Source organism: Diuraphis noxia, unplaced genomic scaffold, assembly GCF_037042655.1.
Source record: "Diuraphis noxia isolate RWA-SAM2 unplaced genomic scaffold, SU_Dnox_SAM2 contig0004, whole genome shotgun sequence".
NCBI classification, from domain to species: Eukaryota; Metazoa; Arthropoda; class Insecta; order Hemiptera; family Aphididae; genus Diuraphis; species Diuraphis noxia.
In genome coordinates, this window is record NW_028301714.1 from 58,552,440 (window position 1) to 58,579,796 (window position 27,357).

Below are 27,357 nucleotides of genomic sequence, written 5' to 3' on the forward strand. Positions count from 1 at the left end.
AAAGAAATTTTTTTAAAATATTGATTAGAACAAAAGTTATTTTATTTGTCAGATCCCTGTGGGACACCCTGTATACACAGAATACAGGTGGACATGATAAAAACAAATGAAAAAATGATGCTACTAATTAAGTGAATGATAAAAACTATGAAAATTATATTGTTAATAATTAATTATATATTAAAAAAATTTTAAATATTGATTAGAATAAATGTAATTCCATCTGCCAGGTCATCCTGTTACACCATTATGTAGCCTATATAAATATATAAAAAGGTATAATCGAATATAATATGATCTATTTATACCAGAGCTATTTAAATATAGTTTACAGATGCCTTAAAAAAATTAATTGTTATAAAAACAAAATCATCATTAATGCTATTCCTACTAATCAAATTTTTCCAGCATTTCAAATTAGTTATTCGTAAGACAATAAAAATTGAAAACAATTACATTTTATAAAACGTTAACCCCTTTTCAGACACGTGAAATCTATTGACTTATCATACCCAAAATCTACTAAAATTATTTTTAAAAGTAAATACTTAACAAAATGCCTAATACGTGAATATAAAATTTTTTTTATCTCTATATGGTCCATGGCTAAGGGCCACCATTATAAATACTTTATTTTGTTGTTAACTAGTTTTAGTGTATTTAAAATTATTATTACATCAGTTACTTAAATAATGAATATTATGAACTATGGAATGCTCAAATAATGTGGTCATGACGTGTGACAATGGTATTTTTGTGGCTGACGCCTCATGGTTTATTCTCGTGATTATTCCTTTCCAACCACTATATTATTTAAAGACAATCGCTCTGAATAAGAGACACGTTCGGGGTGCTCATGCGGTAAATTGTTAATAATTAACATCTTATGAACAATGATTATGTACACATGTTATTGGGCACTATAACCTGAACTGTGTTTTTACTTTCTCAAATTCGATACGAGTAATGGTAATTTAAATTCAATAATCTCTCAGTCGTTATAAATTATAGGGTGAAGAAGCAATTAATTGTATTATTATTATTATTATTAAAGGGTAAACATTATTTTAGGCCTTTAGGGCATTATACAACGTACGTCTTTTCTTTTTTTTTAAATTTACGCATTAATGCCTTATATAAATGTAGTATACACAATTAAATATGTTCTATGATATTTGAATATTTTTTGTTAGGGCTTAAGGAATCCTCAAAATATTTTTGCAATGTCTTTCAAAAATCAATGTTAACTAAAAATTCTAGTCAAAAACAAAAAAAAGTTTGTTATAATTATTCAATCATGTTTACAAAATTTATTTCGATTACTATTATAGTAATATATATATTTTAAGAAGGAAAATCATAATTTAAGATTATTATTGGTTTTAAGCAATTTTATGACAAGCAAATGACAATACTATTGTTATTTTTAATATTTTGTGTTAATACATTTCAATCTGTTATAATTTTATAAATTCAATTTTAATATTTTACCTTAATCTGATGTATAAATATTTTTTTTTTATTGATATATGTATAACTATCTTGGCGACTAGGCTCATTAGCTAATATCCGATATTATATATTTTTACGTAGAAGACCGCAATTTAAAAATAAAAAAAAAAACAGTTATAGGCGCTAAAGTAATTTAACTCTGATTTTTTTTTATTTTAGTCAGAAACTCACTACACTGTCATTTAAATACCTCAAATACATATGAAATGTAAAATAAAAATTAATAATTCAGTCGAACATTGTCAATACTAACCCGACTGGCCATAGAAGTATTTGGCGTTACAACATTAACGCAGCCTCTCGTTCGCAAATCCCAAAATCTAATGGTCCTATCATGGCTCCCACTCACGAACATAGCTCCACCCCAATTGTACAACGTCAATATGTGTCCTGTAAAAATAAAAATCACATATTATTTTAATCAAATTTTCACACAAATTGGTTCTGTCCCGATTCAGTGTGCTGCAAACTTTTGCGTTATAGATTTACTGATTATATTTATACAGTCAAAAAACATTATTACAAAAACGTAAAATAGGTAATTTAATAATCTAATACAAGAACATAGACAACCATATTCTTTTTAATAAATATCAATCATTTAATTATGCCGCATTATTATTTATATACAAATTTAATGGTACAACTGATAAAGAAACTTGAATTAAAACTTTACCTAACTTTTATGACGAAATATTTTATCAACAAACACAAATAGTGGAAAATAGAAAATTTTAAATATCAAAAATTGCACAAAAATAGAAAAAAATAGTTTTAATATGATAATACACATGTTTAGAAAATACTTGTACCTTTACATATACAAATTACAAATCTTTAATGTTATTCATTTTTAAATTACCTATAAAACCGACGAATCAAATAAATTTAATTGTTTATTAAAATGTTATTAAAATCCCATATGTACGCCGTATAAACATGAAAACTATCTTTTATTTTCAAGTAAAAAGGCTATTCGGGTACGAGGTTACATTTGGTTTTCAACGTTAAGATTTCCTACATTAGTATCTGAATATATTTAACAATATAATATACCAATTTAATATTAATAACCTACTTGTTAATTTCCAACGGTAAAAATATACACATAAATAATACGAGTACATTGCATAATATAATAATTGTGAATTGTGATTCTTTATGTAGAAATGTTCTATAATCACACATTTGTATTATTATTATTATTGTTGTTTATCCGATACCTATATACAATTTGTTCTTATATGAACAATAAGAATATTTGATAAATAAAAATAATTATTTTACATGATTATTTTGATGAGAGGAGTGACCCAGTAGACTGCAGTGGTAACGCCACCCTTATAAGTATACTTATTGTTCTTTTATTTTTATTTTTATTATTATTATTATTATTATTATTATTTGTTGTATGTATATTATTTTTTAGATTAATCATTGAGAACATGTCAACACCAATTCCTTTTACTCTTATCCAAAAAAAAAAATAAAAAATAGTGTATGACACGGACGATGGACAAATTTAGTGAAGCAAATAGCGCGACAAAATATGTAGAAGCACACGAACCACAAATAACTGCAATTTAAATACTAATAAATTATATGAAATATTAAATAAGAACCGGAATGGCCGCTGAGCGCTTGGTACGGTTGTCCGGTCTCGCAGTCAGTCACATATATCTTGCAGTCACCGGCACCGCCACTGATTAGCAGACTGCTCCTGTTGCTCGTGTCCTCGATGAAACAAACGTCCCTGACCGTACCATCGTGCATGGCCAACTCAATCTCTTGGCCCTCCAGATTCGACGTGTCCGCGTTAAACCGCATCAGCTTGACCGTCTTGTCATTGCTTCCGGTGGCGATCAGCGATCCGTCTGGGGTCCACGACATGCAGTATATCGAACCCTTGTGATGTCTGGTACGTTTGAACAATACGGTCGGCTGCTGGGCCACGTGATTCTCTCTGAAACGACGAAAATGAACGATTCCTTTATTTCACCATCATTGAATGTGTTATTTTTTTATTGAAATAAAAGGCTTCAACATCACAGGTCATTAGTCTAAAAGTAATTGTAAGTTAATAATTTTATGAGGAGACATTTGTATAAAGGGGGTCAAGGGGGATGTAAAATATGTTATGTACAATTTTTTTTTTTTTTAATTACATTAGTTTTGATAAACCTATATTTGTGAAAAATGTATAAATATTTTTGCAGTTCTCTTCTCCCAGTGCTTATTGTGTTATGAGTTTTAACGGTAAAAAAATAAAGTGTACGAAAAGCTTCAGTATTGAATTATTATTTATAGGTACAAGAAACGTTTTTTCACGGGCTAATTGTACACCATCAGGCTTGTTAAATTCAAGATTTATATTTCCTACTTATTCTATATACGTATAGGTGGAAGGCCAAACGTAATATCACCTTAATTTTCTTTTGGATTATCATCACATATTAATTGTATATTATGTTATACCTACATGGCTACAAAAATAAGCCTATATGAATTTAACCACCAACCTCGATTACCCCTTACGTCGTCGATAGAAGTCGATATATGTATAATATATACCTATTTAGATACGTATATCATATAATACTCGATGAGGTATTTCAATAAATTTTACGATATAATATAATTACATCACCGTAAGGTTTTCGGCGTGTCAATGGTTTATCGAGTCATTTATATTTTATACAGTCATATACGAAAAAAAAGGCGGAAATACTACTGTTAAAGTGGATATAAGAATTAAGGAACTATCGTTGTGCTTGAGTGTCAAATACGAAACCAAAGCCCACGAATAACGGCTGTGGACTATACATGGTCGAGTGACGATAAATAATAGGATACATAACGTCATTACCCGGAATCCTGCGTTCATCTATATAATATTACAGCGATTAATGACAACAATTGTTTAATATTTTAGTATGAAAAAAAAAATCAAAAAATTTCAGTTAATTATAGGAAATAATAACACTTAACATTAATCTTTACCATTTAGTATTTCATAATGTTAGATAGGACATAATTCTGTAAATTAAGAATATAATTGCATATATATTTTTTCATGTTTTATTTTAAATATTATAATCTTTTCTCGGTGACGGTATTTTCACCGTAAATGTAATTTAAAATTATTGTGCATGTTGAAAGTACAGTATTAACATGAATTATTATTAAAACATAGGCGCGTAGTTCATTAAAATTACGAAAATATATTTAATTATGTAACTTGTAAGCATATTTTATTTACTTCGCTAAAAAACGTTTCAACTACTATTTAGACCTAAATAAACTGTAATTTTTTATAAATATCTGTACTTGTAAATGTTGTTCAATAAATAACCATCTATAATAAATACTGACGTAAAACTCATATATTCGATTAATTTTATATTAATATTATTAATTAATAAAATAATAACATACAAAAACATTTTTTTTAATCTTTAAACTACGATTAACAAAAACATGTTTTAATTAAACATGGATGAGAATTGTCTGGGATTTTGCAATGAAAATGTGAGTTTATAAAATATAATTATCAATAATGTTATAAATTTTTACAAGTAAATTGTACAAACTATTAAACTAAAATAGAAAAAAATAATACTAAAACTAGAATACTAAAACCAGCTGATTTTTATCAATCTTACAAAATGCATGTAAGAAATATAATAAACTACTGATATCGATTTATTATAAATATTCACGATACACAATGTATACAGTATACATTAATAATAATTAACAGTTATAACATATAAAAACTGGAACTAAAATCAATAAATGGTACTTAATGTGTAATTTAAATAATTTTTAAGAAACAGACATTATTATGATTTATGAATTATCTTCTTACCATCTTATTTATCATAATATGCGGTATGAAGTTCAACATTACGGTATATCGAATAGTATTTTATAGTTTTTAAGTAGTTATCTGCAATGTATACCTACAAATATTACAAACTTTCTAACTGCATGTATAAATGTCATTGGATCGTTTTTATGAGAAAACATGGTTGTAAAATGTAAACGAATAGTTACATATTGTGTAATAAAAAAAATTAACATAAATTGTTAGATTTCAATAATTTAAATGAAAATGTGTAGTAGTAGCTAGTCGTTATTGCACGAATTAAATGAGATTTGTTTGATTAATATGCGTGAAGTTGCGTAAATTGCGTATAACCGAAATACGACAAGCCGGACTTATTGAGATAATTAAAGACTTAATTTATTTTTTCTAGTCGTTTCTAATTTAAATCGACAACCGTCGATTCTAGACGTTTTGGTAGATGATTTTTTTTTTGAATTAATAACAGTATAATATACATGTAAGCTAGGACTTTTTCGCGAGAAAGTAAGATATACCTATATATTAATATATGATATACTTTCGACAGACGGCAAGAGCTTAATGCTCGAGGCTGTTATGCTAAACTTATTATTTTTTTAAACATGGTTCATATATTCCTTAATACAGTTTGGTTTTTTTTAACACAGTTTACACTGTTTACAGTACCGAAAACAACTAAACAGTCACTTCAAAATTTTCTAAAAACAAATATAATAATATCAAACCAATAATTAGAATTCATTCGACCCGTGTAATCGTGGAACGTGCCTTAATCACGCGTATTCAATGCGTAATGATAGAGTTGAATTTAACGTATACAAAAGTAAACGAGCTGATAATCATATAATATTATATACGTGAACGTCTCCGGCCGTGCGCAAATAATAGTTTTCGGCATGGAGATATTTCATAACAAGCGCCAGACATAATGGGTGATGATATTTTTCAAAACATTTGCACAAAAATCATAAATTTCACCGACCTCTCTGCGGACAAAAATTGCAGAATATATAATATATGTTTACATGCACATCGTGCGCACATGTGATTTGAATAATAGTCGGTAATAAACCATTAAACGATAGGCGGGAAGGGGCGCGGGTAGCCAATGATTTAGCGAAAGTGACGGAAAACGTTAAAAAAAATTTGCTTTTAATTAGATGTTTATTTTTTCTGCTTCTTCTTCACCTCTTCGCCTGTACCACTACGGTCCACGGCAGGTTATGTCTTAACGATAACAAACATGTAATCATTGACTCGGTTCGGCAGTAAGTGATATTTTACGTATATTTACAACCGTGTATATACGATAATAATATTATTATGTTGTTAATATATCGCGAGTCTCTAAAACGCGATTAGTGAAAGGCGATATTTAAATGCCATAGTCGCAAGCGAAAAGTCGATTAGTCCGGAAGGAAGTGTTTTTTTCGTTTCTGTATATGTTATATGGTGCCCCGAGCTATACGAACTAATAATATTTAGCGTTGCGTTATTATTATACAATACAACTTGACATTTCATCGAGACGTGCCAACGGTAGAAAAAACTACCTACGCCGATACTGACAACTATATAAAATAAATATTATGTAGTGTGAGCGGGTTCTTGGCATTCAACGGTCCCCGGAAGGACGATCCACAAGGTTATCACAACCTATCGGACCAGCAGCATAACAACGTACGACGTACGTTAGACCATCTCACTCGTCGCAATTATCATCGCCCATAACGTATTACACACAGTATTATAGTAAAGAATATATACTCTGAGTTGGCGCGTAGAGGCAATAGTTTCCAAATCGCGTTGTTAGGTAATTTTTACTGATAGTGTAAAAGTAGATATGTAAATGCAACCAAATACGACTCGGTTTGTAAATAAAATAAAAATCGTTCGCTTCAGATAGAAAACATGTTTTTAGGAAACAACCGTTTTGTAATTAAAAGAACAATTACGTAACGATTAGGTGATGTCAATCAAATTGTTATAAAAGGGTACATTGTATAATATTAAATTGTTAGTAGGAAGTTAAAAAAGAAGTATATACGCTAAAGATGCACCGATATTATGTGATGGGTACCAACGAAAATATGATACCACCAATGATTGGTTCAATACAACTATTTCTCGAATTACATATAAATATTTTATTTTTTTTCAAAGTTTATTAAGGCTTCAACAACACAGGTTTTTAGCCTACTTTAGTTAAAATTTATACAAGAAAAAGAAAGGAAAATATATATATGTATACATTAAATTTTGGAATACATTTTACTACATTATTATACTTACTATTTACAATGGGTATTTAGTGTTTATATTATGGAAAAATGTACTGATTTCAGCTGTGTTTTCATCTTTGAAGGCTTGATAGAGTGATGCTGGATTTTGGAGTATCTTGTGTGCTTCAGTGAATTTGGGGCAGATGATTACGATATGTTCAATTGATAGAGTTACGTTGCAAGTATCGTATATGGGTTAGGTATTATATATTAAGCTAATATTTAAGTCGAACTACCTAACATAATAAGCATAACCACAGAAGAACAAAGAAACATAGCAAACAAGAAAACATATATTCTATATGGAATACAGATCAATAATATTATATAATTTAGAATATATAGGTACCTACATAAATATATAATACGATAAAAATTGTAAATACCATGTTAGTAAAAACTATCATTTATTATGAATATCATTACGATTGTGTAAATACTGTTTTTAATATAATATTGTTAAAATGTAGTGTTCAAAATGACTTTATAGTCAATATATGGTTATATTTCAAAACTTGTAAAATTGACTGATATGCTCAATACATTTTATAATATAAATATAAATACGAAGCATAGGTGCTATAATAGAATATAATGATGATTCGTGAATTCATTGTTAGGCATAAAATCTGGAAATGACAATAAATTATAGATTTTTTTATTTATTCCTCTAACGGTTAGAGTTCATCCAATCATACATCGACTGCACAATAAACCGAAATTAACTAGATATAACAATAATAAATTCAAACGTATATTTCGTTTAATAAAGAAAACAAAATTCAAACGTTTTATTGTATTATTTTCTCTAAATTTTTTATTTTTTCCTTCAAACAAGTCTAAATACTCAACTATGAATAATAATTAAAAATTGTATGGCAATAAGTAATCACGAAACACGTATAAAAGTACATAGTTAGTAATGTTAGTATCATGGGTAATAGAGAAAATTCTTATTGAAAATTAAACGATCAAAAGATAACACTTGATCATCATAATAATATAAAAACATGTGATTCCTTGTACCCATACCAGTTTAACGACAAGTCTGGAAATACAATTATTTTAAGAGTATTTAAACACTGCTACGATCTACTTATAATTACAGAACCCGTTAAAATTATATTACACTGTCAGTTTTATATAGGTAATAAGTAGGTACCTTTTACCAGGCAACTTTTCTTATCCATGATTCGATTAATTAAAAAAAAATTATCTCGTGACGTTTCAAGTCTAAAATTATCAATTCCAAAATAGAAAATTCATTGGTGATTTATACAAACGAACATTATCAAGAAAACCCTTCAAAAGTATACGTAACAATAATCGGAATCTGATCGTCATATGTATTATGACTGTTATGCAACGATGAGCAATGAGCATACGTATATTATAGTATATAATATTATGATGTGTATGTGAAGTATTTATCTAACAATAACTATATTTATTCGATTACCTACAATAATTGTTCATCACACTGTCACTATTTCGAGCATTTTTTCAACACCTGTGACTTATATGGTAAAGTAAATTACAGTTTTCACCTTGCAACAATTTGAGAAAGTTCTAACACTTTATTTTGGATTATGGCAAATCGACAAAATGGAATTTTGCAACGAACATAAATCATAACAAATCACATCAATCGTGAAGAATATTTTTTTTACAAATGAACGATACTTGAAGAGAAAAAAATGACACAATCTAAGTCATTAGAATAGCGTAAGTAAGCAATAATAGCTTTCACTTGGTTTTCAATAACGACTAAGCGCCAAAGAAGAATATATATATATAATATATTATGTTATATACAGACATACATAATATAATTTTATAAATATCATACCGCCTTACTGATCACTAGGGGGGAGGGATTTTCTTTTTCTTCTTTTATGCTACTTTTCTGGATCATTACTGAACAAATCATTGAGTAAATGGTTAGTATGACTAACCTACAAACCGGACGAGTCTTTTATATTATATATATATATATATTAATATTAATTGATTGTAAATAACGTTAGGTTTCTTTGGACACTAAAGAATATAATAATAGTGGACTTTTTATGACCCATCATATTAAATGACGTGGTTACCTCATTTAGATTATAAACACTACACGGAAACTATATATTTTCTATTTATAGGTATTTTAATGAGAGCCTATAAGAGAAAATCAAAATAAACATAATTACTTTTTATTATGTAATCAATGACATTTGTGAAAAAAATATGTGCAAGTCATAAGAAATACACTAAAATTACTTATTATATTTCATAGGCAATTTTTAAAACTAAAATCTATTGTGTTTGTAGGAAAAAAAGAAAAGTTATCGGATAGGTAGCTAATTTTTCGTCATAATTGTAAGGTTATCACTGAATAACGTCGATATTACCAATGAATATTAAAACTATTTTTGCATTTAGATTTACTTCGTAAATATTTGTGGTAAACCAAAATATAATTCTTACACATGTTTGGTATTATACTCAAACCACATCGTCTGTATATGAACGCTAAGATTAACTGCGCATGAACTGTGTACCGTAAAAATAATTGTCAATTATTTACTTTTTTTCTATAAAGTAATACTAAGAAAAAAACTGTTAAACCTAACTTTATTATATTAAATAGCACACGTGTGCTCATGTAACCCGAGACATAGGACATTATCACCGTATTCCTAAAGTATATGGTTTCGAATTTAAAGTGCACACATTTTAGCCAAAAAATACGTATTTCTACAAAATTCGAGTAAAGAAAATGTTAGATCAAAAATATTTTTGGTGGTAAATGAATCTAAAACATTATGAAATACGTAGGTACCAACCTATTATAATATATACAGTGTGATCGTCATCGCGTGAATAAATTATACTGTTGCCACAGTCTCATGCTGTCTCGAGACAAATGAAATAAAAACTTAATCCGTTATTCACAGTTATTTAAATTATAAATTATAATATCACTAGACACATACAACGTTTATTTAAAAACACCATTTGCGCGTTGTAGGCGTCATGCTAAATATGAATTAATAATATATACGATATTATAATATACCTCTGTAATACGATTGTGTATAGGTATGTTTTGTTATTACTCAACAAATCGGTTTGCCTATACAGTAAAATAATATTATATTATATACATGGAACATACGAAAAGTGTACCAGTTCTGATTTTATAAGTCACGAGACACGACGGGATGTACGGGTTTTGTGCTTCGAAAACTTGTGCAACGATCACACGCGGCGTACGAACAATAAAATATTACAATAATCATAATAATAATAATAATATAATATCATAAACTCTAAATGTGCATCACAGATTCACAGCACAATGCACTGTATATTTTATTATTGTAAAAACACTCTCCGTTTGTGGCTGGTAATCTCTCACCTTTCGAAGGTTATGGATTGCCGAATGGGTTTTTTTCATTAAGTTTCCAAACGAATTTTAAACCAAAATTGATATTTGTTTATGCACGCAACGATGTGGAAAATATTACTAATGACTTATAATTTATAATTAATATTAACCTCTAAATTTGAACCCTTGCGATTAACGTTTCTACTAAACACAATATGGTATGAATTATGAAGGCCTGAAGTTGTGCGAAAACATCAATGTATTCTTTAAAACGGCCTAAACTAACCTTAAACTCTCCAAGCAAAATGAGAAAAAAAATGTCCCAGCAATAAATTCATTGGGAATTAAACTTCACTCGTGATACTAAAAACCAAATTAGTTATCAGATTTTAAGTCAAATGTATTAACAAATTGAAATATATTAGCTAAGTGGGATCAAAGCTAGAAAGAATATGTAGCAATAATGTCACAAATAAATAGGAAGTAAAAGTTTTGTCAAGTTTATTGAAGAAATCTGCAGTATATATTCAATATCACAACATTCACAAACACTAGTTATTTCGAGCGCTTTAGTCTATAGATATATAGAACAAAATTAGTGAGCAGATCATGTAATTTTCACGTTTGGTACTTGGCTCAAGAATCGTGTATTTAAATATTTTACCAACATATTATGCCAAATACAGATATCGCTATAGGTGTCTAGGTATAAATAATTGGATATCAAAAAGCATGATTTATATGTATATATGATGTATAAGCATATAGGTATAACCAATTTTCTAGACTGACGAAAATGTACCATAATTATATATACTTTTAAACTCATATCTTATAACAGTAATATGGTATAGATGGAGTATAAATAGGTATCACAACAGCAAGAAAAATTAATAGATTTTTCTTAACTTTCCGTTCTTTAAAGATTTTCCACACTTCCGTACAGCACTAAGTAAGGTATAGATATAAAACTGAATGTGGTATGCAATATTACAAAATTACAATCGAAAAGTGCACATTTCGAAAAATATTTAATACTTTATATACTTTTGTGAAAGCCGATTTACAATAATTGTTTCCGATTTCTTTGTGAGTAGGTATATTAATATAAGTGATCCTGAGTAACAATATAACAACAGCAGCAATTCCGGAGAAAATAAATTAATAAACTTAGAGCCTAAGATAATAATGCATACCTATATAATAGTATAGCTAATATAATAATATATTATAATGGTAATCGATATCGCGGCAATGGTTTGAAGACGGCGCGTGTCGAATGATACTCTCGGTTATAGGTATATACCTATTATAATAAGTATACTGTACAGATAGATAGATAGAGGGGGCGAGAGAGGGCAGAGAAAGAGGATGAAATAAGCATAAACGAACGGCGACGATTACATTATAAAGAGACGAGTGCGTGTCGGAGGCTCGCGTGAGTTATCTATAATAATAATTATACTTATATTTTATCTCTCGGTAGAAAAAATGAGAAAAATTGAGTGGGGTCGTAGATAGAGAAAGAAATTTACTGACCTGATATCCGTCACTTTGGGATAAGCGCATATCCGAAGCGTTTTGGAATTGGATCCGACAGCGTACACGGAACCGTGCGGATGGAACTCCGCGCACCGGACCGCCTGCACGTCCTCCAACCGGGTGACCGGTATGAACCTGGGTTTGCCGTGTTGATCGCTATTATCCTGTAATCCATCGCCAGAGTGGTTGGCGCCGGTCGTCTTGTTGCTGCCGATGGCCGCCGTCGATGTCGGCTGAAACGATAGAAACGCCAAATTATAAATAATATTATTAGAAAATATGTAATATATTATCATTACGAGCGACGAAGCGTAAAACCATAATATTATACAAGTATTTGGTGTCGTGAGTAGAAGGGTACATAGGATACCTATGTATTATTATATTGATAACGTAAATACGACAAATAATGTATAATAACCACAGATATATGATACAATATAGACAGCCAATTGTCATAGCTATATTATAGTCACGCGCAATGCGTTGTTTTGAAGCCCAGGAAATTATACACTTTTATTATCAAAGAGGTAGCTTACCATTTCAAATTTTCGTCATGCCAAAACCAAATATAAATATAAAATACAATTGACTTCTACCTCCACATTTCAGATCTTATCAATGAACAAATTGAAATTCAAACCACCTTGGTTAAAGTAGACTGCGGACTTCGACATTATATATATACCCAATTCGGCTGTCTATACCTATATAGTTATATTATGTATCTGTGCTAATAACGTTAATTTAGATAAACTATAGGTAGGTATATTATTATTGCAATGTATATCCTCAATAATATATAGTTCTAAATGTATAAAACTTTAATTTGAATTCGTTTTCTAATATTTATATTTTATAAATATGTATTATATGTAGAATTTGGTGATAGTATTACTTAAAACTTTTAAAGCCGTTATTACATTCAATTGATAGGGCTATAATACGTATACTGTAATACGAGTAAAACATTTCAGTATATTTTACTCACGTGTCACCCGCGGTGTTATTAGATTATTAAAGTGATACATCTACTACACTATATGTATAATTATTATTATTATGGCCATCATTTGGTAGTACAGTATACAGGATGAAGTCTAAAATATTCCGATATTATAGGTACATTATATGGTAGGAATTATTCATTATCAATCCATTAATATATATACTCACTCCTCGCCCTGCACGCTTTACCACCACGATTCGCAGTAATTGTTTTAATATTGTCTATACACGCCAAATCATACACATACAATAATAATTATGATATTATAATATCATCACGGAGGTACACGGCCAAGCGCTTTGATGAGAACAATATACGGTACAATATAGCGTCGTGCATTATTGTTTATAATATTATAATACAATCTATACTATACGCGTTGAGGTCCAATATCGTTTATGATTTCGTGTTAAATTTGTATTCGAAAACAATGACGCCGCTGTGAGCCCGTGGGCAACAATACATCACACTCGACCGACCGACCAACCGACCAACCGACGGGGTTGGTCGTCGGAGTCGGTCACGGTATCGCGAGTTTCTAGTCCGCTCGCACCAAAACCGCTCGCGTTTCTGTACGGTGCAATGTACAATACACACACCTACGCGGCTACTTTATATTTATATATAAATATACAGTTGTGACCATGGGCGTGTTATGCGTGAAAATCGCTTTTGAACCGAAACGTCGATGATTCGTATATAGGTACCATATTAGGAGTATAATACAAAGTTACGCACCTGTACAACCTATACGATATGCATTTGTGTGAAAAAATTGAAAACATATAACATTGTACATACGATATGGCGATGAGTTAAGTCATTAGTATACTTTTGGTGGTTGACTTGTGATGCTGAATTCATTGTCGAGAGAGAGACGCGCGCAGGGATACTGCAGAGTACACCAATTTATTTTTCAGGTATTTGAACGACGTGTTCCCTACTTGATTATGTTCTGTTCGAGTGATCACCGCGACATCGCTCTATGCTGATTTAATATTTTATAGTTTGTAATAACACATTTGAGGGGATCATTATAAAACGTGTGCGGCCATCGATTATATAATATTCATACAATGTTAAATCCGTGTGAGTCAACTGTTCTATAAAAAACGCATCACGCAAGGAAAAGGAACTAATTATAAAATTAAAATATTTTTATATTGTGTTCACTATTCACCTGTAGGCTTTGAACATCATACACGTCCTCCGATCGCCTATGCATTTAGTTATTATAAATTATAATATTATGTATACCTATATGCGGATAGGCGTTTATTGAAAACAACTCGACGACCCAATTTCGTATGGTAAATATAGATATGTATAATAACTCGAATCGTTTCAAGAGCGACTCTTCCATTTTTAACAATAATAAAAAAAAATGTCTGACCATCGTAAACCACTGCACTGCGCAAGTCGGTCAACCGTAAAAACAAATCGACGGCGACGGCGTGTTCTACATACTATGGCCAAACATGCACGTATTTCAATGCATTTTATTTATGCGAAAGATGGCAAAAGTGTCAATGCATTACTATAATATGGTATGATTAAAAAAAAACCTAATATTAATAAAGTGCCAGACGACTAAACACCGATAGTATAATGGATAATTATAATACGATCATATTATTGTATAATGCTGAATTTGCTGTCATTAATTACCAGTATAGGCTTCCCTATTTAAAGACATGTATATGATGTATAGACGTATAGTACTTACAAACTATAATAAGTAAGAATGTAAAATAGTCTTAAGGTATGGTTTCGCTGCAACGGAACAGCAAGGCCGTCAGTTGCTGTTACTCAGCATCTATATAGATGCTGCTACAGGTAAACCGTACCTTTCACACATTTTTAAATCACTTCGGGAAGAATACGATTTTAAATTGATTTTTAGTATTAATTAATTTGTTTGCATGGGTTCACGACTGTAATAATTATATGATACTATCATATTTCGATACCAAATTTTCGAAAATACGTCAGCTTTGCATATCTGTTGGTGTAATTATTTTAGCTTCTTAACGTAGGCTTTCTCAGTCATGGTCACGGTAATACTAAAAATGTATAAGTATGTTGAATAAATAACAATTTATTAATTGCATGCCATGTACTAATTATGTAAACGCGGTATTAAAAGTATATTATGTCTTAAATTTAAGTATGGAAATATATTTAATTTACGATATACATATAATATAATGTGTATATTGAAAGCGGAGAATTTAGGATGAAATTGCTACATTTGCTGGATGCTCATATCTAAAATTATGTATAAAAAAAAGAAATTATCTCAAGGTTGAGAGAAAATTTAGGTAGACTTAATTTTTTAACTCAGATCTCTTGCCAATGAAATTCTCGGTAATCCTTCTAGACACTTAAAGCGCAAATGGTGTAGACTTATACAAATATTTTTAAAATTCAGTTAAAATGAATAAATAAAAACACAAAAAGAAAATGTCACCAATGGGATGCTTCTTTAGTCAAGTGACAACAATGTACTAATTTCATTCACTTTATAAACTTATAGCTTAGTACTTATTGTACTTAAGCAGTGAAGGTACAAATTGTGTATTTAAAATTTAAAAAGTGGGCGTATAAAACAATCAACGATTGATTGGTGGTATTCGCCGAATACGTTAAAAAAAAGAAAATATTAATATTAAAATATAAATTATGTTTGAATTATTTAATACATATTAAAACTAGTTGGTTAAATCAATGTAAATTAAAATTGGCGTCATACGATATATAATATTACAATATAAAAATGCACTACATGGTTTTATATTACCATCTGCTGACACCCAAATATGTAACCATTCAATGTAATAGGTACGTAGTAAGCCTGCTAGTCGTAAGTTAAAAGTTTTATTTCTCCATAAATTGTTATAGGATTGTATTCACATTGCTCAAAAGTATTTTTAATTATATTTTTTAACAACTGCCGTTTGATGTAATATTACATTTGATATGTACTATTTAAATTCCTACACAATATTATATGTAATGTAGATATAATATATTATGTAGGTAGTATTAAACATAAGAAATATTAACATATTCAAAAAAAAAAAAAAAAATACCTAATAGCGTTAATCATAATTATCTCTTGAGAAGACTACAAGCTATATAGAAATACATGAAATAAAATGTATAAAAGATGATTATTAAAACTTTCTAAAAAATTCTAAGTTAATTCATTAGATTTTTATGTGTAGCATTAATATAATTCACAAATGAAGGTAATATTAATATAATGCTGGCTAAATTTCGATGATTTTAAAATAGATATAATTGATTTATATAGGTAGTATTTTTAGTAAGAGTAACGTATTAATAAATTATTCTGCGAGTTGTGTATATCTGTAGTACTTGTAAGATATAATGATCGATCACAATTTTATTGGAAAACAAAAATCGTTAAAAGCATTCAATAATTTCATAATGAATTCTCTAAAAAAAAAACAGCAAAATTAATTTACCATTTAAACCTAGTTTTATATAAATAAACAGCTAGCACTCAGCAAGACCGTATACATATTATATAACCCATCATATATGTATATGGGTTCGAAAAGAAAACATAATAAATTTTATTCTATAAAAATGTGTTTCACTGCGTCAGGATTTGAAACTTAAAAGGTTTTAGAGCATATTTTCTGGTCTTATAAATGCATGACACATATCTAAAATTTGTTGATTATTATATAACGTATTTTAAAATATTTTGTCATTCAAACTTTAAAAAAAATATTGTTTTGAAAATATATATATATTATTTTTTTTAATGTTATTTTGCAATGACATAATTATGTACATATATAAAAAAATAATATATGAATAAGTTAAAATTTTCAAAATAATGAGCGTATAGCCTCTCAAATCAATCTCTTTGTGTTAATGTAATTTTTTTTTTTAGAAATGTGAAGACGTTTCTTTACTAATAACACATTCTTAAAAGGGTTATTGAAACCCGTCCGTTAACAAACGACTAAAATAAAAACACTTAAACGACCAATTAGTTTCGAACCTGATTTCTACTTTACTAATATAAATTTTTGTCGCTAAAAGCCAATTTTTATAATGCCACCCCGCTGTCTTTAATATTATTGTCCTTCCGCGCGATAACTTTTATGTATACACTTCAGCAGCACGCTCGGGTTTTGATGACAGCACGCATTAGTCATATCAGACATACTTCATATTATATATTGTCTATGTTTCGCTTATATTTAGACGACCACATAATATAATACGGTAGGTAGTAAAATTATTACCCAAGTATATGATTTCTATACAATACACGAAATGGAAATGTAACTGAATAATCGAATCGCTTTCAAACGCGAAACTCCAAGTAGGTATATAATATTGAGACTTGACCTTTCTTTTATTACCCTTATCTGTAACGATTGGTTTCCACCATGAACGTTTTACGTGTTTAATAAAAGCTATATGTGTACTTACACCTCGAAGCCGACTGCATCAGACGAGCACCGTAGGTATAGTCGTATACAATATATTGTGCATGTGTGTGACAAAAACAAGTTTCCAAAAGTGAAAATCAACAATGTCATTTTTTTTTTAATCCTTTTTTTTCTTCTATTTTTATTTATACATAAAATCATTTACTCCGGTTCTAAAGAATTCATCTTAAGCACAGCAACCTTTAAGAGCTAAAACAACAGCGAAAGTGCTCGGGTCACTCATTTCGTCGGCATCGCCGTCGTCAGGAGTGTGTATATACATCGGAACGGTTTTCGATAATGCACGAAAAACTTGTTTTATGCGCGAGCATTATGTAGGTACATAAAATATTATATAGATTATATAAACAATTGAGTACGCAGAATTGCAGAAAGTATATTCATATACGGTGACAAAATGATTATGCATCATTCCACGATGATCTGCTTTTGGAGAGGATATCATGTAATTTACAAAAACTTTATATCAATCATATTTCGTATGCTGTAAATAGCTTATAATAATATATAACATATTAATAAACGTGATACCATTATTTTATATAAATTATAAGATTTATATTTATTTATACTATTTATATAGTCAATGGTGATACCACTGATATCTATATAACATAATATTACATTACTATATTTCTAGTCGCGGTATAGGTAGAACCTGATGTGTACAACACTTAAAGTTTATATACATTAAATGTATAATTTATTAATTAGTCTATCAGATGAAAATATTTTTAATACATTTTTGATAAATCATCTTGACGCAGTATAAGTTGTGGAGTTATTTAGAGCATCTGCTAAGTACAGTCGGATTCATTAACGTAACACTCATAACTGATAACCAATAACATACTTTAATGTTCGACAAAATTGGATGATTGAACCAAACGATACAGTTCCGTGTACATCTAACACACTTGCATAGTAGCATTTAGTGCACAGTTACATTACATATCAACATGTGTGCCGTCATTCGGCAACTTATATAAACGACTAAAAATAATGCGCAATAAAATTTTTTATCAAGTATTATTTACTTTTTTATGTTATACTGTTTTATATGTTTTACCTAAAATTGTTACATAGCGCATTACACTGTTATTTTTATCAAGGTATAACCTTTTTCTAAGTCTACCCGACTTTATAGTACCTATATGTATAATAGATATTATAGTTTCTAAATAACAGTCGTAAAGGTGCACGAAACTGTCTATTTCTACAATGAACCAGGTGACATATACTTTTACGTGATATTTGACGCGTAATACTCAGGAAACAAGGTGGAGCGTTTCAATGGGCGGGAGACTCGTTTCACAAAAGTACAACACTACCCACTTGCAGATGGAAAAACGAAAACAATTTGTTAAAAATCAAGATTCGCGACCGGCGAAATTCGTCGCAACACTACTCATACATGAACTATGCTTCATTCGTGAACGCGAAAACGATGCGTTTGAAAATCAGATGATTCAGTTATTAAAACGATAACATCGAAAAAGGAAAAAGGACACGACAACGTTTCAAACGGAAAATATGACCGTTAACTCGCTAACCGTCACGAGTATTGAAGACAGATGGGTTGGAGATCACGAAAGTAAGCACTAGCACGCGGTCGGACCACGCGAATTAGAACCTCACCTGCGGATTTCCCGTATAAGTTTAGAAAAGAATTTTCCGAATACGCTCCACTAAAAATTTCACAATGACGTCTATAAATCCAGGGTCCTTCCGTTTCAGTTACAACAGCAGTAAGCTCCGATGAGACAACCGTCGACCATCACCACGGTCATAGGTATATATTGTGATATTCGGTGATCGGATAAACGCGATATTTTCCATACTTTACACCGCTAATTCAAGATTCACTTCAATTCACTACGATTTTCGACCGAATCGTTTCGCGCCAGTACGTACATATAATATACAGAGATGTGGAGTGCGATGACATTTCGTCGAAACAAGTCTCGGGCCTGTATCTTGAATCACTCGACGTAACGCACCACCCGTTTCCCAAGGATTATGTCTCGTATGAAGGTAAGATGATGCACATCAGTCACCTATACTGTTCCCAGAATTCTCATAGGAAGAGCAATAATACCTCACAAACAACTGTATAATCCTTATTTAGAATTTATTGTGCATAACTATTATATGTAGTGTTTCTCAAAGCCGTCTTTTTCTCTACTGCATTTTGTATTTGAAAACTAAACTAAATTTGATATTTTATAATACGCAGTTATGCATTTCATTAAGATATATATATTAACATCATGTATGTCATAAACATAACTCATAAACTATAATTATATATATAAGTAAAGAAGAAGAATATTGTCCTTCTTAGTAACCCTCAAAATTGAAGATACCCACAAGGGGGCTAGCACCTAAGTTGTGAATATCTTGTACCTATTATAAATACCTAATATTGTATTGGTTTGGAAAATCTAGGTGAAACCTTAGTAACATACAGTCACGTGATAAAAACAAATTAAGTTGTGTTGCTCCGTGTTATATTAAATATATCATAATTATTGGTATAACGATATAAATTATATAAATCTATACATAAAAGATTGCGTGTACCATATCGTGTACTATAGCGTTATGATATCGTGGCTGACAACGGTAAAACTGTTTAGGGTACGAATTCGGAGGAACGAAGATAATAAGGTGTTCTTAGATTAAGCGGTACATGCGTGTACTATTTTATTATAATGATACTGAGCAAGAGTTTAACCGATCACTATACTATATAGCCACATCCACACATGGTGGTTTTTTTTTTTTTAACTAATATTATCAAACGAATCGGATTCGTTATAGTTTTTTTTTTTTTTTTTAACAATTAAACGTCAATAAAATATAAATAAATTTTAAGTAAACGCCATACAATTATTATCTATATATTTACCAGCAGCGTGACTAGGATAATAATGTTCTTATTTGTGAATGTCTCCGATCATCGCCCGACTAGAGATGTGAGTGGTGTAAATTTACCGTAAATTTTACCAATTATTTTTACCAAAAAAAAAGTTGTGTGGCCCCTCTAATCAAATGAAATCGTAAACGCCTAGTCTTAATTGTAAAGAGATATATTTTTATCAAATGATAACAATACAATAATGAATAATACCAAGAATGCAGATAGTGTGATATTGATAATATACTATTATTAATACAAAAGTTAAGTCTAAATATAAATGTTTTGACTTAAAAAGAAGTTAAGGTTATGTGAATTTTTATAGTTTAGTTTAATTTAAATTATTTATTAATTGTAATATGAATAATTCAATATTCATATTTCATAAAATGTACTAATTACTAATGTCTAATACAGAACAATAGATATTTTAGATTCATTTTTAAAATTTTTTGTTAATTATTGTTATTATTAGAAAGAACTAGATTTAACAAGTAGGTATACAACATTAGTACCTAATACAAATCGTATTTACTAATTTCTAATAGTATAAAATTACATCGGCTTTAAGATTTAGCTATTTTACCATTTTTACTACATTATTGGTAAATTTACCGATATTTTTTTTTTACGTAAATTCTCCATCTCTACGCCCGACTACGATATTATAGTTAGATCGACAGTTAATAATAATTAATTAAATAGATATATAGGTACTACAACAAGCATTCGGTCAATATAACAGTCATACAGGATTATCGTAAACTTGAAATGAAAGTGATTGAAAATAATTGTCACATTTTTTAAAAGAAAAAGATTAAACAATTAGTACTGAGTAAAAACATTTTCATAAAAATACGGTTAAGCGTGCACGGTGGACGATACAACAAGCACCTATATTAACGTATCATCCCATCACTTTTACGGCTCGTTAATACCAAATTGAAACGATATACGAAACATACGGAAATGTATAAAACGGGATAATACGTTAATATAAATGTACAATGTCACGGAAAACTGTATATTATATCTCTGAAATGACAATATTACATACAACGAACAATTTACGATTTGTGACAGAAAATCATTTATTATTATTGGGTATAAGAACGAATTTACTATCAAATGAACACGATAGTCGGAATGCGTTAAAAAAACATATTAAATATTATTAAAGCCAACATTTACCTATACACAAAAATAAATAGTCAAGTATGCACATAAAATGCAAAATAAAATTAAACAACTTAAAATATCACGCAATAAAAATATGTTGAGATGAACAACGTATATTTAAGAGTGTGAGTTTTACCAATTTATATTTATTTCAAATTCATGTACATATAATTGTCAAGATATTATAATTTAATGGAAAAATCTCAATAATAAAGAAAAAAAAATGAACAACGTAAACACAGATAACTATCGTATAAGTGAAAATAAAGCATATTTTTGTCTAAATAATAATTATTATCGTTTTGAAGTGATTCGTATAGATACACTATAGCCAAAGTTATTGTTAAAGGACGCTCCAAAACAAACTCACCAATGAATATAAATCTGAGCGGTATATCAAATACCTATACATAATTACGAAAATACAACTAGTGTACTCGTGAATATTAGTAAAAACACAATATGTTACCACAATCTATATATGTAGATTAAACTAGAGATGAAAATTTAATATTCAAAGTAAGAAAATTCTTAATTCATCTGTATCAAATATTAGTGGGTATATAACAACAATAAATATTATACTTATGTCTTGTGGACAAATATTTTTATTTTGGAAAATTATAAGACAACAATATTTTAGACAATTTATATAGGAAGGTGTAATGTATATAGTTATTGGTTCGTTTTCGAGGAAAACTAAAACAAAACTTTATAATATTAAATGTTTTATGACAAAAAAACATATTTATAATTTATCGAAGTAATACATTTTATTTATATGACAAAAAACCAAAACTTCGACAAACATTTAGTATTAATACTAATATCATAAGACTTTAGTATTAATTAATAGGTACCTAAAAATTAAATTATGGTGGTATTGTGGTAGTTTGGTGGGTAAATTACTGAATTGGGTTGGGTGGAATATAAGACTTTCCTCCGAAAAAAAGTTCACCACACCATTGGCTGTGATATGTAATAATGATATAACTTATCGTTGAAAAACGTTGAAATGCAACGGGAAGAGAATATGTGTAATTATACATTTATACTTATAGTTTTGTTGGTCTTACGTGGCGGAAGAATTCAAAGTTTTTGTCGGTGACATCGCGGGCAGAAAGAAGGCTCTCCATCGACCTGCGCTTCCACGCGTGCCTGTTCTCTTTACCGGTCACCTTCATCTTCCGTCTGGGATTCCCGTAGTGACAACTCTTTTCGTATACACCTGCACGGTGGCTGGCCACCGCTGCGGGATCATCCAGTTCGACGACCCGGAGAAGGTTCTCGAGCGATCTGGACGGCCGGGGCCTGACATACGCACACCGCCGCTGCGAATGCAGTTGTTGTTGTTGTTGTTGTAGTTGTTGCTGTTGTTGATTATGGCTGTTCTGCTGCTGATATGGGCGCTGCAGAGGCGACCGCGTCAGCGCTGGATGGGAAGACGACTTTTGCGGGCGGCCATCCACACAACAGCGGTACGGACAACCGTTTCGAGCAGGTAAAGGTGGCGGCGGTCCGCGGTGCTGATGGTACGTCGATTTCTGTTGTTGGTTCCGGACGGTCAACGGCGGACTGCACGAACACGGCGCGGCGATGACGAAACACGCTCCGGAGGCAGCAGCGGCCGCAACGGATTCCCGACGGTAACGTGTCGCGGCTGCCGTCGCCGGGGACTGCATCTGCTGCATCGCTGCGGCCGAGACGACTTTCTGTTGCGGCGGTGGACGGTAAACGGGAGGCCACGCTCGCCTCATGGTGCGAACTGAACGCACTGAACTGATTGCAATATAATAGTGACTGAACGGATGTGTACGCCAACCTGTCGCCGCCGTGGTCCCCTACCGCCTCCGTTGCTGTCTGGTACCGGTACGTCGTGGTGAGTGGGGAAAACCCCGCTTGCACGCTTTACCGGCCGACTGCATTCACTCGACTTGTGGTGATGGCCGCTTGTCGTCCGTATCGTATGTGTTTGCGCTCAAAGGCTCTTTACTGTTAGTGTATACAGATGATGAGCGAATATTTCTCAACGGGCGGTAAATATTTTAATTTCAATAAAGATTTGATGGTCTATAATATATTGTATATTGTCTGTATCTATAGACCATAATTCAATGACTTAAAAAGTAAGCTCTAATTGCCCCTAAACACCATGTTTTAGTGGGCCAAAATTGGAAAGTACATTCAATTTTAGTGAACCATTAATAAGTTTACTATGCAACTCGACAATAATCTTTTAAACTAAACTCTTCCAGAACTTTGAGCTTGATAGTAGTTAGGCATTATGATTATAAAAATACTAATAATTTGAATTTCAAGTGCCTGTAATATAGGTATCTAGGTATAGCCGTTACAGTAGTACACATTTTTCTAAAATTTAAGCAGTTACAGAGTTTTTTAAAAATACCAAACTGTTTAATGGTTCCGGGGTAGATTTTTGCTAATAGCCGCAAATAGTTTTAGCTCTTCAAAGTTGTTATGAAAAACAAATCATTTATGTCATAACTACAGGGCGGTATTATTGAAATTAAATTGTTTGAGATTTTATTTGGAGGAAATCCTCTAATACTATTTAGTATTTTTGGTTTTGATGGTATACAAATATTATGTTCTGCCATAATAATAATGTGCAACCAACTCTTAAGTCTTAAAATATGACGTTGGCAGTTGCTTTCGTGATCTTGATATCTCTGTATACAATAAACATTATAAAATAAATGGATGTATAGATAGGAAGTATATATATGTGACGTATACGGCTTCTTTACCATGTTTCCAGTCATCTTCTTAACTCATCAGTTGTCACAACTGACTAGTTTGAGTCACAAGTTTTCCAACCGACTAGACACGTATAATCGAATTTCCAATAGTTTCTTACGGGTAAATTATATAATATTATTATATTTCAATACAGCGCACGCCTCTGTCGTGTGCCCGAGACGGTTTCCTCCTGCGACGATGCCGTCGTTTTTCGGGTAAAACAATAATTTACCGTAAACGGAAACTACTGTAGTACGATTTATATACATGATATATTTATCAATGGTAGATCAATATTATGACGTGTATTTTATAATTAAAAATCAATACACGCAGTTTTATTTAGGACACTGAACTAATATTACTTTTAGTCGATTAAATATATAATGTTGTCTATGGAGAAAAATGTCAAAGATATAGAAATTTGATTTATCTGACAGTCGCTGAAATGACAAAAATAAATAAATATACTCTAGAGACCATTATTAAATGACAAATACGCGTATATTTGTCAAAATGAATTATAACGCGTTTTATGAACTAATAACTATATAATATCCCACTTTTAAAAGTTAAATTAAGTAGGTTTTATAAGTTTTGAATATTATTGCGATTTTGATGGTAAGTACAAATATTAAAAAGCGCATTTAAGTCAAATTAACTATAATAACAATTTATATGATTTTTAATGAAAATTATTTTGTTTCTTCAGAATAATTTTTTTTTTTTAACATTTCAATATAAGTGTTTATTGGGTTATAGCAATAACACATGGTGAAAAAAATCAAAGAACGTGATGTCTAGGGCGGCTGGGACTCGTGAAAACCCAGACGAGACATAACAAATCAACCTCTAATGGATATATTTCATTTGAGGGGATAAGTCAAGCACAACCCGTCTATTCCCATTTCCCAATCAAATAGCAATAATTATAAGATCCCAGATGATATGGGATATGCGCATATATCAGCATACGCTGAGAAGGGCTATTCCTGTCACCAGGGACTTGTAAATATTTTTAACGACTAAACGATGCTGCATGGGGGCTACCTACGTCATGTAAAAACAGTTTGGTCTCCATGTGGTGATGCACAAAAAAAAGGTGAAATTGTCGTCATTTAAACGGTCAGACTGTAATCATAAATAAATAATGGTCCATCGACTCTTGGATGTAATTAGTTCAATATTATTAGTTCGTCATAGAAAATTAGTCGGTCTTACAGCACAATTCAATCACAAGACTTCGACGTGCTTACAACATATTATATACTTTCTACTAATGATTATTATAGTATTATGCGTTTATGCATGTATGTGTGTTCTATTCTACTGTATGTTTACTCGTCACGAATAATTGAATTGATATACAATTTACAAGACAGCGTGGGTATTACACCAGAGCCGTTACGAAAGAGAAAATTACGAATAATTATTATATCGTTATATGTTAATTATGAACATAACTTAAACTACGGTCTACGCGAGGTCTACTCAATATTTATAATCTGTCTATATGTGTGTGTATTAAATAATATAATACATGCGTATAATTGATGCACTGCCGCGTTATGCGTTTTGTATATGAAATCGTAAAGCGTGGCTCGTGTTTACAAAGATATTTATTACTTACTACTTAGTCATTTAGGTTAAGTTGTAACAGTGTAGGGACCTATTTCATTAAAAGAAACGCTTGACTTATTCAAAGGCATTGCTCAGTTGTATACTATTGATAATGTAATCAAATAACGAACAAGACACTATATGACCACTTCACGCCAATTATATGATAACCTAAGCTTTAGATTCAACTTAGTCATAATATGTACAATGACACGCTTAGAACGCACATCATTATCAAGTATATGACCTTTTAAGATTTTTGTCATCAGAAGTATCTGTTTATCACAAGAAAGACAGTGGCACAAACAGGGGAAGGTTTAGATCCACACCAAATCTTAACATCATCCCTCAAACACTACTCGGACGGCATACTATATATTTACACATGTACTAACAATATTTCCTTGACTTTTTTCTACAAGTATATACCTACTATTTAGAAGAAAAATCAGTAGACTGAAGCCTGGTGTGATAGTTTGTATTTTTGCACCATCACTAAAGTCATACAACAATTATTATGAATCCTAATTGTAATGGAACACACAATTGTCTGCACTTGTCACCGCCGCAACATAATAATAATAATAATTATTATTTATAATTTACATACATAAATGGCATAGCCACTATGCGTTGTATGTCGCCGCCGACCGACACACACACACACACATAGGCACAGCACATCTTGTTATTTTTATAATGTTTATTTTTGTATTAATTATTTCGTCTTTGAGAATTATTATATAATATGTAGATTAAGCTAACGCGTTATCGACCGCCACCGGCTCGC

The 27,357-nt window shown here is 30.6% G+C and overlaps 1 protein-coding gene across 1 annotated transcript in view; it reads right to left on the reverse strand.

Annotated features, from left to right (window-relative positions):
- LOC107173238 (WD repeat-containing protein 47) overlaps positions 1-27,357 on the reverse strand; it is a 55,218-nt gene that overhangs the window by 2,004 nt on the left and 25,857 nt on the right. Inside the window, exons 4-6 of the mRNA XM_089227300.1 lie at positions 12,581-12,816; positions 3,135-3,475; positions 1,766-1,902 (exon numbers count right to left, since the gene is read on the reverse strand). Of these exons, the coding sequence (XP_089083426.1) occupies positions 1,766-1,902; positions 3,135-3,475; positions 12,581-12,816 (714 nt within the window). The remainder of the gene's footprint in view (positions 1-1,765; positions 1,903-3,134; positions 3,476-12,580; positions 12,817-27,357) is intronic.